General features: G+C 34.5%; 1 protein-coding gene across 1 annotated transcript in view; it reads right to left on the bottom strand.

Moving 5' to 3' along the window:
• The window catches only part of SYT14 (synaptotagmin 14), a 65,524-nt gene that overhangs the window by 34,374 nt on the left and 17,213 nt on the right, over window positions 1-13,937 (bottom strand). The window contains exon 3 of the mRNA XM_042820979.1: window positions 12,033-12,251. Within this exon, the coding sequence (XP_042676913.1) occupies window positions 12,033-12,251 (219 nt within the window). The remainder of the gene's footprint in view (window positions 1-12,032; window positions 12,252-13,937) is intronic.

The raw sequence follows: 13,937 nt of genomic DNA, 5'->3' as shown, positions 1-13,937 counted from the left end.
AAAAGCCTTTCAGTTGAGCACATCTTCAGACTTTAAACGTTGCTCATTTCTAGCACTAAGAATTACTGTTTCATTGCATCATCTCTGATTCTAGCTATTTTTGGCAACTAATTAAAAGCACATGCATGAACCTTTTTTGTATTTTGCCCTTATGATGAGACCTATTACTCTGGCTTATTCTATCCTTTTGAGTTCAAAAGTATCTTTTGAGTTACCATGGATACAAGTGATATGCTTTCTCCCATAACTGCTTTGTGTGCCTTATCAAACACCAGAAAACTGGCACAGTAGGAATCGAAGCCATCTATATGGCATGAACATCAAACCACTTGGAAGTGCTCCTTCCCTCCTTCCTCTCGAAAAATTGAGGCACACCATACACAATGCTTGTCATGAAATAAAGTGGCAGGCTCTTTTTTATCAAGGAAACCACAATGAAAGGATGCAGACACAAAACAATCTACTGAGATCAATTCCGGAACAACATTAAAGTGAAAATAGGAACACACAGATTAATTCCACGTTTGCTAGGAACACTGAAAACATAAAATGTAACCAATTTCTGCACGTATTTCATAAAAGAGTTGCAGAAATATCGTATGCAACTCTGAGATTATGCATGAATTTAAGAAAATAATAGAAATAATAGGAATTGTTTCACCTCTTCACACCAATTTATTATGGGCATTTTCAAATGGAAATTGTATTCCAATAAGCTGGGAATAATTTCTAATAATAATCAGTGAATAAGGCAGCAGTTAGTAAACTTATTCCCCCATTATGTTCCCACATTCTGACCTGTTCCTCAAACCAAAAGACCATCTCCAGACAGCAAAATGCACACAGGATTCAAAACCAAACTGCTGACATTGCCATGATTTGAACGAAGATATGAGAAATGAAGGGAAATAACCAGAAGGAAAAAAATACGATAACATGAACTCAGTATAGACTCCTTAAGAACAATCTATCAACTCTGACTCCATTACATTTACAAAAATACAACAGTTACGTATAAATGGGTGCCAAAAAAGTAATTGAGTACTTGCAAGCAAGAGGATGGATAAGCAAAATGCTCCTCTTACCCCTTTTCCTCAGTTATCTGAACTTCTTTAAGCAATATAACAAAACACTCTGCAAAAACTTAACTGACTCTTTTATATCCACAAGCTCAGCCTTGCTTTAAAATTTACAGATTTTGAAGCTTAATATCTAAGCCAGAGACACTGAAACATAAAAGAGCCTCTTATTCTCATTTCTATAAACATTATGAGTGAGCTGTATTATTCTGGTAAGTTTTCCACAAACAAATATATACCAAAGGCATATTAAACTTTATCATTTTCCAAACAGTGTCAATGTAGGTCTGTAACCTTTTTATCTGGATTAGATAAGATGCATTTCTTTTAATTTTTCAGTTTTACTTTGTACTTTCTCAGGTTATGTTACTTTATTTTGGTGATGAAAAATATCCCCATAACACTTCCACTGTGGATCCATCTCTAAGTCTAACTAAACATCACTTCTTTATTTTTTTTTTCCTGAAATGTCTTTTAAAAGTAATGAAAAGCTAGTAAACAAGAGAAGGAACTGAAGATCAGCTGATACTTCATGGCATTTATGCTAAATCGTGTGTATTAACAAACTATCAACAGTTAATCAGCTTAATGTTGCAAAAACAAACACACACGCACACACACACACAGAACTGCTGAACAGCAGTGATATTCGCACAGTGACTCTGTACTCCTGGTCATCATAATCTTTTTTTTTATTAATTAAGAAATTATGAGGCTAACTACCGTGGTCACCACCCTTCACTCAAAAGAAACAAACACCTCTTCCTTCACAGAATCTCAAAGATGAGAAGAATTGGCCGCTGCTCTTCCCTGTACCTTTGAGAACAACAGGTTGTCCCCAACACCAATGAAAATGAATAGTTTTATTCCCAAATATTTTCTGATTTTAAAGCTTTTATTTTATTTTATTTTTCTTTCTTTTTTGTCAACAGGTAGAAAATGGCATTGGGAAAAGCAGATGACTCCAAGCATAGGTTATGATTGCCAGGGAAAGGAATTTTGCTCTGATAGCAGCTATTATGAAACAGAATGATCAACTTCACTGAAGGAGAGCACCAAATATTAACTCTTAACAGAAGAATTATTCTTCAGTTAAAAGGGAAAATATGACCACCAACTCTTAACTATCTTTCCCAAGTTTACCAGATCTACTAAAGAGTTACCTGTTGTTCAAATTTTGAACAGAGCAACAGGCATGATCTACCTACGACATGAAAAAAAGATCTCAGAGCAGAACAGCCAACTTCATCATCACAAAGATCTTTTCAGCCATATATTGGTGTGCAAATTTTCATGTGATTATTTCTAAACTAACAGGTAAGCAAATAAGCTCTTCAAAATTTAGGGAAAATGCATCATAATACTCTCCCACAATTAGTTTAAAAATGTTCCCTTCAGGCTTTACAAGTAGAATTTAACATAACCATGTAGAAAGCACTTCAAGAAAAATATTTTTTAAAAGATTGTTGTGAGTAAAAAAAAAAAAAAAAAAAAAAATCAGACTAGTTTTCTGTTTTGTATCCATTGCTTTAAAGCAATAAAGATTTTTAAATTTTCACTCATCAGATTGCCACAGCTGATACATTTGCAATACAGAGACAATACAAACTCTTCAAGCTATAATACATTTTAACAAAATACAGCAAAGATGACATTTTATTTTTCATTTCAGAGTTGTCTTTTTTTTTTTCAGTGAAGACTCAAAAGAACTCAGAAAAGTCTAAAAAGATACTAGCTGTTTGAAATCTTATCAACACAGAGGTTTTAGTGCTGAGGATTTCAAAATAAAGTCTCACTGTGCATACTTGTGTGCACACTGCTGAGATACAGGGAAAACCAAATAGATCAGTTATCAAAAACAGGAACGATTGAGCTGGATTCCACAAAAGTTTGTGCAAAATCATGTAAAAGGTTCCCTGAAGATATGAAAAAATTGGTCTCGTTACTCACGCTAATCTTGAGCCATTTAAAAAACATATGACCTCTCAGATTTGAATGTGTTTTCTGGTACAAATGTCAACTCTTTGCAGCAAGAAACAGCAACCGTGTCATCTGCTCGAGTCACATAAGTGGCATTTGCTTGGGCTGAGTATTTTCAAAGAAAAGAAAACCACACCTGAAGTCAGCCTCTTGAAGAGACAAACCTTTTGTAGTTTTATTCTCCAAGATTTGGATTTTCCAAATACACGTGCTCTTATCAGCTCTATTTTTAACCTGCCGCTCATATAGGATACTTAAAATTCTGAACATGTTTACATTATCCACACAGAAGGCTAATGGAACTGCATACCAGACAGTCATGCATAATTCAAATCAATATCCTCAGGCTTGCAACTCCAAGTCAAAGCTGCCTTTAAATAAGCTGGGTGTGACTTTAACATGAATAAAACGTATCTAATTTTTAACCTTTATCTGACAAATTGATACATTTGCAAAGAAATGTCACAAATCTGCTTTAAAAATTGAAACAAACAGAATATCAGGATAATGACGTCTTTTAAAAACATTTTTAAGGACTGAATTTAGAATGGTTCAACAAGACTGAGCACAAAGGTTACAAATAAAGAGCAGGGTAATTCTTACATATTTCTTAAACACCTTGTAGAAATGTATACATAAAAACACACGATGTCGGAATATTAAGCGGTGCAGAAGGTGAACTCATAGGATTTCCAATTTACGAACTTAAAGATCAAGCTTTAATTGAATTGGGAATAGGTGACTCCACGCAGAAATTCCTATTCCTATTCCCAGCTAAGCACGTCTGCTTGCTTCTGTCTAAGAACCAGAACCAGAATTTCAGTAATAAAATATTTTTCCTTTTGGGTTCTCCCAGCGTGCTTTCACGAGGCTATTATTCCATCACAGCAGATAACCTTGAAGCACACTGAAATAACCAGAAGCATGGCAATTATGCTAAGAATCGGTTACCATATTAGCCTAAATAAAGTAGAAGAAAAGTAACCGGGGGAGGGGGAAACAGCAGGGACAAGATGGGATGAGATTTACACACTGTATAACATGAAAACTTACCCTTCTCCCCAGAGAGAATTTTCCAACAAGTCTTAAAAGTTAGGGTAACTAAATCATCAAAGAATCGTATATAGCACTTATTAAAAAAAAAAAAAAAGAAAAAAAAAAGAAAAAAGCTTATTCTAAGAAAAACAAAAATTAAGACAGATCTTTGCATTCACAGAAGCTACACAGATAATTTCATGACATATACTCAGATATGATGAAGTCCAAAAAATATATACAATTAAAGTCGCTATGAACAAAAGACTATCATTAAGTTAAAAAATCAAGTTAAAAAAAAAAAGAATATATTGATTATTCCAAGGAAATATAGGATATAGCTACATCTATATCTATGAAATTAATATGTATATGCATATGGAAAATAATCCACACTGACTATGCAACAAAGCAAAAAGATTTCAGTTACAACATCAACATGTTCTTCTAATGTGATTGGAGGTCCTAACAGTAACAGATCTTTAACCAAAGAGTAAAGAATCTGGTTCCCGGAGTCACAGAACCACAGAATTGCAGGGGCTGGAAGGGACCTAAAGAGACCCTGCTAAAGCAGGTACCCTACAATAGGTTCCATGGGTAGGTGTCCAGATGGGTCTGGAGTATCTCCATAGAATCACAAGTATTACCTTAATCCCAAGAAACAAAATGTCCATGCCCAGCAGTGTTTAGATCATATTAATGAAAGAAATACAGAGTTTTCAGTGTGAGATCTCAGATCAGCAGAATTGCTAGGTCCATCACAGAAGTGACTATTTGGTTGATATAGTACTACCTCTTACATCAAAATCTTATTAATCTGGAACACCGATATCAAATACAAGGAATTACACATAATTTTTTCCCAATTAATGGCAGATTTTGATCCTTTCATAAATTCCAGATGCAAACAGATGAGTAACTTAAGTATAAAACAAAATGGAAACTTTCCTGTAATTATTAATGTATGATTTATATAATCACTTCAGAGACATCGTATTGCTAAGTGTGACTTTCTTCAAAGCTTTCACGTCACTGCAAACTGGTTTTTCTTCAAAGACTTCAAAATGCTGGCAGGAGGAACCTAATTTGTTAGACTGCTTGGCTCACCCGCACATATCAGGAAAAAAGCCCTTTCCCATCGGAGGGCTGTATTTCCCCTTCTGGATGTGATCTAGCTGAAAAAGGAATTTTCTTGTTGAAAACCTTATCATCACTGAGCTTCATTACCAGTTTTCTCTCAGCAGTAGATGACGTGCACTCTTCAATAAGTACCTCTGCCGTTAATCATATAGTTAATTATTTCACAATTATTCAAACTCATTCTACCCAGTTACCCTCAATTTCCTTTGGTTGACAAAATACTGTGTACAACTGGGATGTCACCTAAAATTTCATCTCAGAAGTCCCCAATGCAACTCTGTGTTCTTCCAAACTGTAGTTAAGCTCAGCCTTGAATTTCCTTTGGTTTTATTTCCTATATTTAACTCTTGACAGCTATATAACGTTCCCCGAGAAAACTACAGTAACATTGAATTACACATGTACTTCCTATCTCTATCCATGTATATCATCCATTCCATACCTCTAGATTCTATTGGTAAACAACATGCTTGTGTGAAATTTATGAGGTTAAAGAACCATGACCACAACACAATCACATTCTAGTATGTGAATAAATATTCCTTTACTATCAGGATCCTGTCAGAAGGCAAAGAACAACCGAATAGGAGACAGAAACATACAATCAGGGATTTATCATTACTTTTTTAATCACTTGCATTGTATCACTGCCCTTTCTCCTTTATTATATCCACCCTTAAAATTCAAAAAAAAATTAAAGGGTAGGTGTCCAAGTTTAAAAAGAAAAAAAAAAAGCTGGAGCAAATTAAAAAATATTGTCACTAAAAAAAGATTTTTTTTCCTCTCCTAAAAATATTTAAAAATGCACCAAGAATTATAAACTGATATTACACAAGTACTGTCAGCTGAGGTACCTAACGATGAGTATCTGGAGCAGTTCATAGTTGTAACAGGACTCAGTCTTCAAAATGTAGTATAAAACATCTGGGAATTACTGCTCTGAACATCAAGATTTTTTAAGTGTATTTACTGAAGATCATTTCAAAAGTATCATGAAGGAAATACTGTTTGAAGAACTATGACTATTCAAAGCCTCATGGCAAAAAGAATATTTTCTTCCAACACATATCATACCAGAGAAATTTCACAGTTAATCTATAAAGAAACATCAGACAAAAACGTGTGGTCACTTTATAATGGGAAGAACATCTCAGAACACTTCCAATTTATTCTCATTCACTCCAATTTTCCAACAGTAATTCTTCACTCAGATTTGGCTTGAAAATAGATCTGCTTGTGTGCAAGGAATAATGTTAGAAATTAAACTGAAAGACATGTGATTATCAAGGGATTCATTGAGTGATCCATCCTTTCTCAGTCTGTCCAGTGGCTTTCACCTTAGCTTGAGGAAGGTATTTACTGAAAAAAACTGCAGATTGCTTTACCAAGCTAGGGAGATTCATCTGTGTGCCAGTTCTGAGATGCTTATGAAAGAGCTTTTGGGCAGAGAATGAAAAAAAGCTCTCTAATACCTAAGTTGTGCAGTGGAAAGAGTTTTCCCAATACATGTAAACTAGAAAGAGAGAAAGAAAAGGCAAAAAGCTGCAAAAAGAATCAGATCCAAGAGATTCCAGAACAGTCGCCTTCACGTGTAAAGATTGACACAGAGGAGCAAGGCAAACATATGTCCAACAGGCATATCAACATAAAGTGCTGAAAGCCTAGAGAAGAATAAAAGTGGAGGAGATAAACTACAAAAATAACATCATATTCTACCTTCACAATATGGAGAAGATGGATAAAATCCAGTAGCATATGCCTGCTAGAGCAGCAGATTCTCTTTTAAGAGAACTTATGTTTTCTCACTGCAGTCTTTTAGTGCTTCCATATGTTTCCTAAAAACCTTGAGAAATGTAAGGCACTTGGGCCATTCTCAGAAATAGAGCCTCTGAACAAATACATTTTCAGCCACAAGGCTTTATCAATTGAGATGTCAGAAAAAGACTTCAAAACAGGTTGAAGATGAAACCTGTAGTTGCACTGAGCAGGTAATACATAACTAAGTAAAGTACATTTAAGTTTGCAAAGGAAGTTTTGCACTTTTTCTATCACAATGTCAGTTATTCTATTTCAGAACTGGGATCAATTTCCCTGATCTGCTTGCTGACTTTAAATATTTTGCACAGCAAAGAGCAGGACATGCTTTCAGATTTGACATCTGCCCACAAAACTCTGATTTCAATACATTTACCCTAACACTTTCACCCCTAAAAGTTTCAATTGTAAGGAATTTAAGAGACTATTTCCTTAAAGAAAATACATTGTACTTGCCTATTAAGCTGTAGAGATAACAAAGACACAACAATTTGCTCATATAAAGCCCGAGTTGTGAAATTCAGGAAGTAGCCACTACTTTGGAGAGAAAGAGGCTCATTTAATATCACACTGTAAAGTGCTGTGGAAATTGAAACTATTTGGAAAGCATGGTCCATTTAAGATCATATCGGTACAGATACTAAAGTTGCCAAAGTAAAAAAAAAAAAAAAAAAAAAAAAAGAAAACCCAAAAAACTAATGACTTCAAATGAAAAGTTTGTAAACAAATGCACTTCCTTATTTAGACCATCATTTTGTCATAATCTCCTAGCTAGCAGAAATAACTTACAGTTATTTTGGCACTTTTCTCCCCCCCTATTTTTGTTGTTTGAAGGAGATGTGTAACATCATAGCCTACATTAATCCTATATTATATTCAACATGATGATTACATCTGAAAGGTTAGGATAAACAGGATGTAAGAGGAAAAACATCACTTCAATATCTATAATTTATTGTATAAGATGAAGAACACAAAGAATATTATTGAAAAGAATAAGATTTTTTGACCTTCTGCTAACCCTAGAATTCTATGCCTAAGCACAAAGACTGGATAAAGTCCACATATAAATAAAGAAATATAGTAGTTACAAAGGTTTCTCTCTTTACTGTGATTAACAATTCAGAGTCAGGCTGTGCCTGATTCTTGCACAAATATTTTCTAAACCATTTTATTTTTCTATGTGTACCATAGAAGTAAGTTTGCCAATGAGGAGCAAGAAACAAACATTTTGAATAGTTTGAAATCTGTAGAAATACTTGCATCTGGGTACTTTTTTTTTTTTTTTTTTGTCTACTTAAAAGAGATATTAAAACTCATCAGAATCTAAACAAATCAAATCCATTATATATAAATATATAAAGTGGTTCAGAAATTGAACATAAGCAGGTATCTGAGAAATTTTGAAACAGAGTGTCTACAGCACTCCTAGAACAACAACAAAAAATCCCTCAAGTTATCTTGCTTTCCTACTTTAATGAGTAAAAGATCTAAAAAAATGCTATGCCAGTTTGAAATAAATAAGTTGCAAAGGAAGATTAATACGGCCATCTAGAGGACAAAAGAATGATGTGAAAGCATGCTACACATTTTCAGACTTCAGAATAAGACATTTTTATAAAGATACATGGACAGAAAATGCATGCAGTGAAGTAACAGATAGTGAGTGAATTTTAAAATAATGTGATTGGACATGGTGGTGGTATACATTAGAAATGTTTTGAGCAAGGTGAGGAAAGTTCTTAATACAAGGTGTATTAAGAAAGACAAGATTATATTTTTGTCTCATGTAAAATATTGTGTGTGCACTGTTAAGTGCAGGCATGTCTAAAAAAATTATCAGGCTTTCAAAGTGGAGATTACTGTGCACAATAAACTGCAAAATCAGAAAAAAATACATTGACTCCTTTGTAAAGTTTGTAATACTCTACTGCAGTATTATCAAGCCCTGGTCAGCAAACAGAATGATTGGTGCCTTTGGTTGGCAGTGCAGCTTAAATGTTTGAGTCTTAGAAATAAAAATGATTAAGCATATATGACAAAACAGAAGACTGCAGACACCACGCATACTGGCTGTTGTTTCTCATGTTAAATAAAGTACATAAGAAAACTTTGCTTTTCTTGTAATTGCAGATAAAGAAATAGTTCTATCATTTGTCTTTAAACTTCTTATAAAAATACAATAATTTAATGAAAAATTTCAAGTTTCCTACGGCATCAAATCTCATAGATTTAAGCTACAACCTTAAGAAACAATAAAACTTTGAATTTTTAAAAATTACATGAAAACACTGAAAATGGTGATGCTCTCCACTTGCAACAAGAGATTTTTAACCTCATCTGATACATAAAGTGTTTCTCTGAATACATATGAACTCCTTGGTAGCATTGGTCAGTTCCTTCTTTCTTCTTTCTTCACTGCATGCTTTCTTTTCATTCAAGTCCTTGGCTGGGCAGCTTTTCCTCCATTATGTGCTTGACACAACAAGGCCTACTCTGGCTACACTCTGGCATCAAGGCCTACTTCAGTCTAGCTGTGTTTAAATTTTATAATTGTGCAACGATTCTTGGTGTGTGACTCGAACAACAAAAAAATACACCAATTACTGTGCCACCTTCAGGTCACGGAAAAGTGAAAAATATTTGGTTAACTTGTTGCCAAGCCCAATACCACGCAACACTATTATTTTTTAAATACTATCAAACATCTTTTGTTGAGATGAAATGATTCCAAAAACGAGTCACAATCATCAGCCTCATTTGAGAGCATTTTGAAAGCAATCTTGCACAGATTTTTGCAAGTGCAGAATGATTGCAGGCAATCAGATAATACTGCTGACGTTGGAAGAGAACGAATGCTACCAAGAAGCAGCAAAAGTAAAATACAGACAGTCCTAAAGCTGTTTGCAAGTATGTGGTTAAAAATGTACAATTTTCTAAGTTAGGGTGTAAGTTATGATAGCTTTTGCTTCCTTCTTTTTGCCTCCCCAAACCCTCACCGTTCTTTCATTATTAAAAATTCAATTTACATGCTAATTTTAGAGCAAGTGTGTGTGTGTACGTTATCTATCAATGAGTTTTGCATCTAGCAAGCTTCCTGAATGGAAACTGTTGAGAAGGGATAGCAACTGGTAAAAGATATATTTATCAAGAGAAGGAAGAAAAAAAAAAAAAAAAAAAAAGGGGAAAAAAAAAAAAAAAAAAAAAAGAGGAGTGAAACAATTGTTAGTTTCCTGCTGCATTTGCCAACAGGGTTCTTCTGCCTTACAGTCTAACTATAATAAAGATTTCCAGCCTGGAATTTTTAATCCCCAGAAGATGACAAAAACACTGAGTGTGAATTTTGACTACGTGGGAGGATGACAAAAAGACAATATTAAACATCACAACAAAAGTAGATACATGCTAAGACAATGCTACTGGAGCTTAACTTCAACAGGGCCAAACTGAAAAGCTCAGATGAGTGGGAACACTGAGATGATGAACTACGTACAATCAGTATTCTGTACAGCTGTGAAATACAAAGAAGAATGCCACACGTTCCTTTAAGCATGAATATTTCAACAAGTGACCTCAACAGTCTGAAAACTGATAAATACCTCACTCTGGATAACCAAGCATTCTTACTGAATCTAATAAATAGAACTGAACTTTCCATCTCCTGCTGATATATATCACCATTCTATACCAACAAGGACATCAACTGTAAAAGTATGTTTCACATTTATCTCAACAGTACTGCCAATAGATATCGGTGGGCATTAAAAAACACTAATAGGAAAACAACCCCCACCCAGAAAGCAAAATACTTCTATCATCCCCTCATGCTTGTTGCCCCCATAACCTGATCTCTCTTCCGCATCTCCTTCCCTGATTGCTGGAATGCTGTCTCCTGCCTTCCTACAAGTTAACAGCAAAGAAAAAAACTGAAAATCCTCATAATCAGAAAATCATTTTCATATTCTGCAACTTATTTGCCTAGGAATGCCATGTCCTTTGTGTCTTAATCACAGGAATCATGAGTGAGCATGAGCTAATTTCAAACTTCAAGCAAGTGACAAGCAAACTTTTATATAACTGAATTACAATACATAATATAAAGTCTACCTTTTTTCAAGTTCTCCTGGACTGGATGCAATGTTTAAATGTAGACTTTTTTTATTACAGGTGTCCACTTTTTACTAGAAAATACCACACTCTACAACACACTGCATTTCAACATATTGAAAGGAGTCCAGCACTTACCTTACCATAATACAGTACCTATATTATAGCCTGACTTATGAACACCTTTAACTAAGCTCAGTTTTCACATTAGAAAATGACTACAGATACAGTTCTCCCATGCAGCTATTTTCAAGCACAAGAAGCATATTGATTAAATATTGATAGCAGATTTTTCAACCTCTGTATCAGGCAGTTGCTGTCACTCAGTTAAAATCTTAAGATATGTAACACAAAAGAAAACATTCCTTTGTTTACATTGAGCTATTACCTCCATAGAAAATTCAGATTAATCAAATCATTTCTTTCTGTGATTTCAATAAAAAAGATGAAGAGCATTCCATTACTTGATAGTGAAATATGCATGTGCACCAGAACCAATAACCAACTCAGTTTACTTGCTGTTATGACAGCTTATGAAGAAAGGCATATCAGCTATTGATAATATCACTGAATCCATCAAGAGTACCCCCATTTCCTTCCTAAACAAAAAACAATTTAAAGTAAATCCCTCAGAGAATTTGATGACTATTAATAAAATTCTACAAAACTTCATTTAAGATATTATATCATTTGCAGTATTTCTGGAAATGTGCAAACAATTCTGTGCTAATTTTTTTTGGAGCATGCATAAATACAAAAGATACCTGAATGTTTCTTGCTGACATTGATTATTTGCAAATCAAGCTTTTTCTGTCTAAACTTAAAAACGTAATTCTGAAATCTGGAATAAAATGAATTCTTTTAAATCAATCTTACCTTCATCTATTGAGGCTTCACTACTGTATCCATCATATTCTGCAGACAGGGGGCTATATTTTTGCCTGGTTTCCCATACATAGTTTTTTTGCTGTCTGCCATCCACCACTGGCAGCCTGGAACTCTGGGTTCTAGACAGGGCCTCATGATATTTACCCAGTGCTTCATCTTCACTCTCAGATGATGAACCATGCTGATCTTTACTCATATAAGAGTTGTCTGTTTGAATAAAATACAGCAAATCTACTACAGCTCAAAACAGAATACAAGAAAATAACCATAAGTGGTTATCACTGAAGATATTTAAGAAACTTCAATTAAAAATTTTGTAATATTTTAAAAAATATCACCTCACTGTAATTTGACATATTACATGATTTTGTAATTTAAGGGCGTTGTGGGTTTTTTTTTTTTTTTTTAAATACAAAACCTGAAAGATCTTTAAGCCTCCAAATTATCTGAAAATATATTTAGTAGAAAACAGATCCATCTTTGTAAGGCAGTATACACTGAAGTTCTTGAAACTCTCCATTAAGGAAGAAAATAATCAAAGTGTTTTTCATGAAGTAAATTCAAGGTTTCTTCACTATCACATTTGGATACCTAACTTATCAAAAAAGGCAAATTTTGATGCACCATCCCCAGTTGAGTTTTTCTGTGAGAATGCAGTATGAAATAGAAATGAAAATGATTTACAAAGCCTACAACAAAGCCATTTTAGGATATTTATGTTAGTAATGCTTAAACTCATGACAACAAATGGCAAAATGTCAGTAACAGACGTTCGCATGCACGATTTTATTTAACTTACAATAAACAGCCCCTTGCTCAATAACTGAAATTAAAGCAGATTCTAAGACACTGGGCAACAGCTAAAGGTGCTCAGAGGAAATTGCCTAGTTAATTTTCTTATTCCAGTTTCACTACAGTGCCCATGCCAGTGGCCAACTTCATCCAGCTACATCTCTCAAGTAGAGATTCCATCACAATTAGAATTCACAATTAGTGCTTGTATTTTACTTCGGTAAAGGAAAGTCTCCTCCTCCCTTTTCCAAATTTCAAATGGGTTCTGTACAAATCTGACATGCTATCCTTAGTTCTGCAGATCTCAAATTCTAACAGGCATTGAAAGTGCACACATAAGCTCAGTAATGTTCAGTATTACCACTCTATGTGAGAAAGTCTACAGTATAGGATTTGTCAAAGATTTTCTTTACGTACTGAATACAGAACACCAGGATGTCCATAGTGCTGTTGTTCAAGGGATATTGTTTAATATGTGGTCCTACTAAGATGAGCTACTCCCCTTCCTCCTATTATGCCCCCCTCCTAGCCCTTGTCCAGCCCCATTTCAGCTCCCATTAGTTCCTGTCTTCACCACCAGCCAGTCTCTCTCCTCCTTCTGTGCATTTGAACCAAAGAGATTCAGCTTATTCAGAACTCAGGCACTTGAAACCTAACTAATTCAACCTGCACTAGCCATCTACACCTCTTTTACAGCCAAACTTTTTACTCTTCTTTCCTACCACAAAGGTTCTTCCTTCCCTCTTTTATCAAAGCCTGTAAGAGTAGATGAACAAGATCACTTCCCAGAGATTCGCCTTTGATACAGGAAAAGTAAATTCCCACATTTCAAGTCATACAGTATACAGGAGTGCCAAAGCTATTTTTCCATACTGGAAACAGCTAAATTATTTCAACTATGGCTCTCAAAGCAAAGCAAAATTAGAAAACAACAAAAACAAAAATCAACACAAACACATACACACACACACACAAAAAGCCCAACAGCTTCACCTCGGAGAGAAAGCATGCCAAATTTCACCCCAAGTCTTTCAGATCTGGAACATAATTATAAGCAACTGGAAGTAATGTCATGAAATGGAAAATGTCAGGAAACCTTAA

The sequence above is a fragment of the Centrocercus urophasianus genome, unplaced genomic scaffold (assembly GCF_019232065.1).
Source record: "Centrocercus urophasianus isolate 14NV4802_14NV808 unplaced genomic scaffold, USGS_Curo_1.0 seq_10, whole genome shotgun sequence".
Taxonomy (NCBI): Eukaryota; Metazoa; Chordata; class Aves; order Galliformes; family Phasianidae; genus Centrocercus; species Centrocercus urophasianus.
Note: the sequence above shows the minus strand (reverse complement) of the source record. Positions and strands in the feature narration are given on the sequence as shown.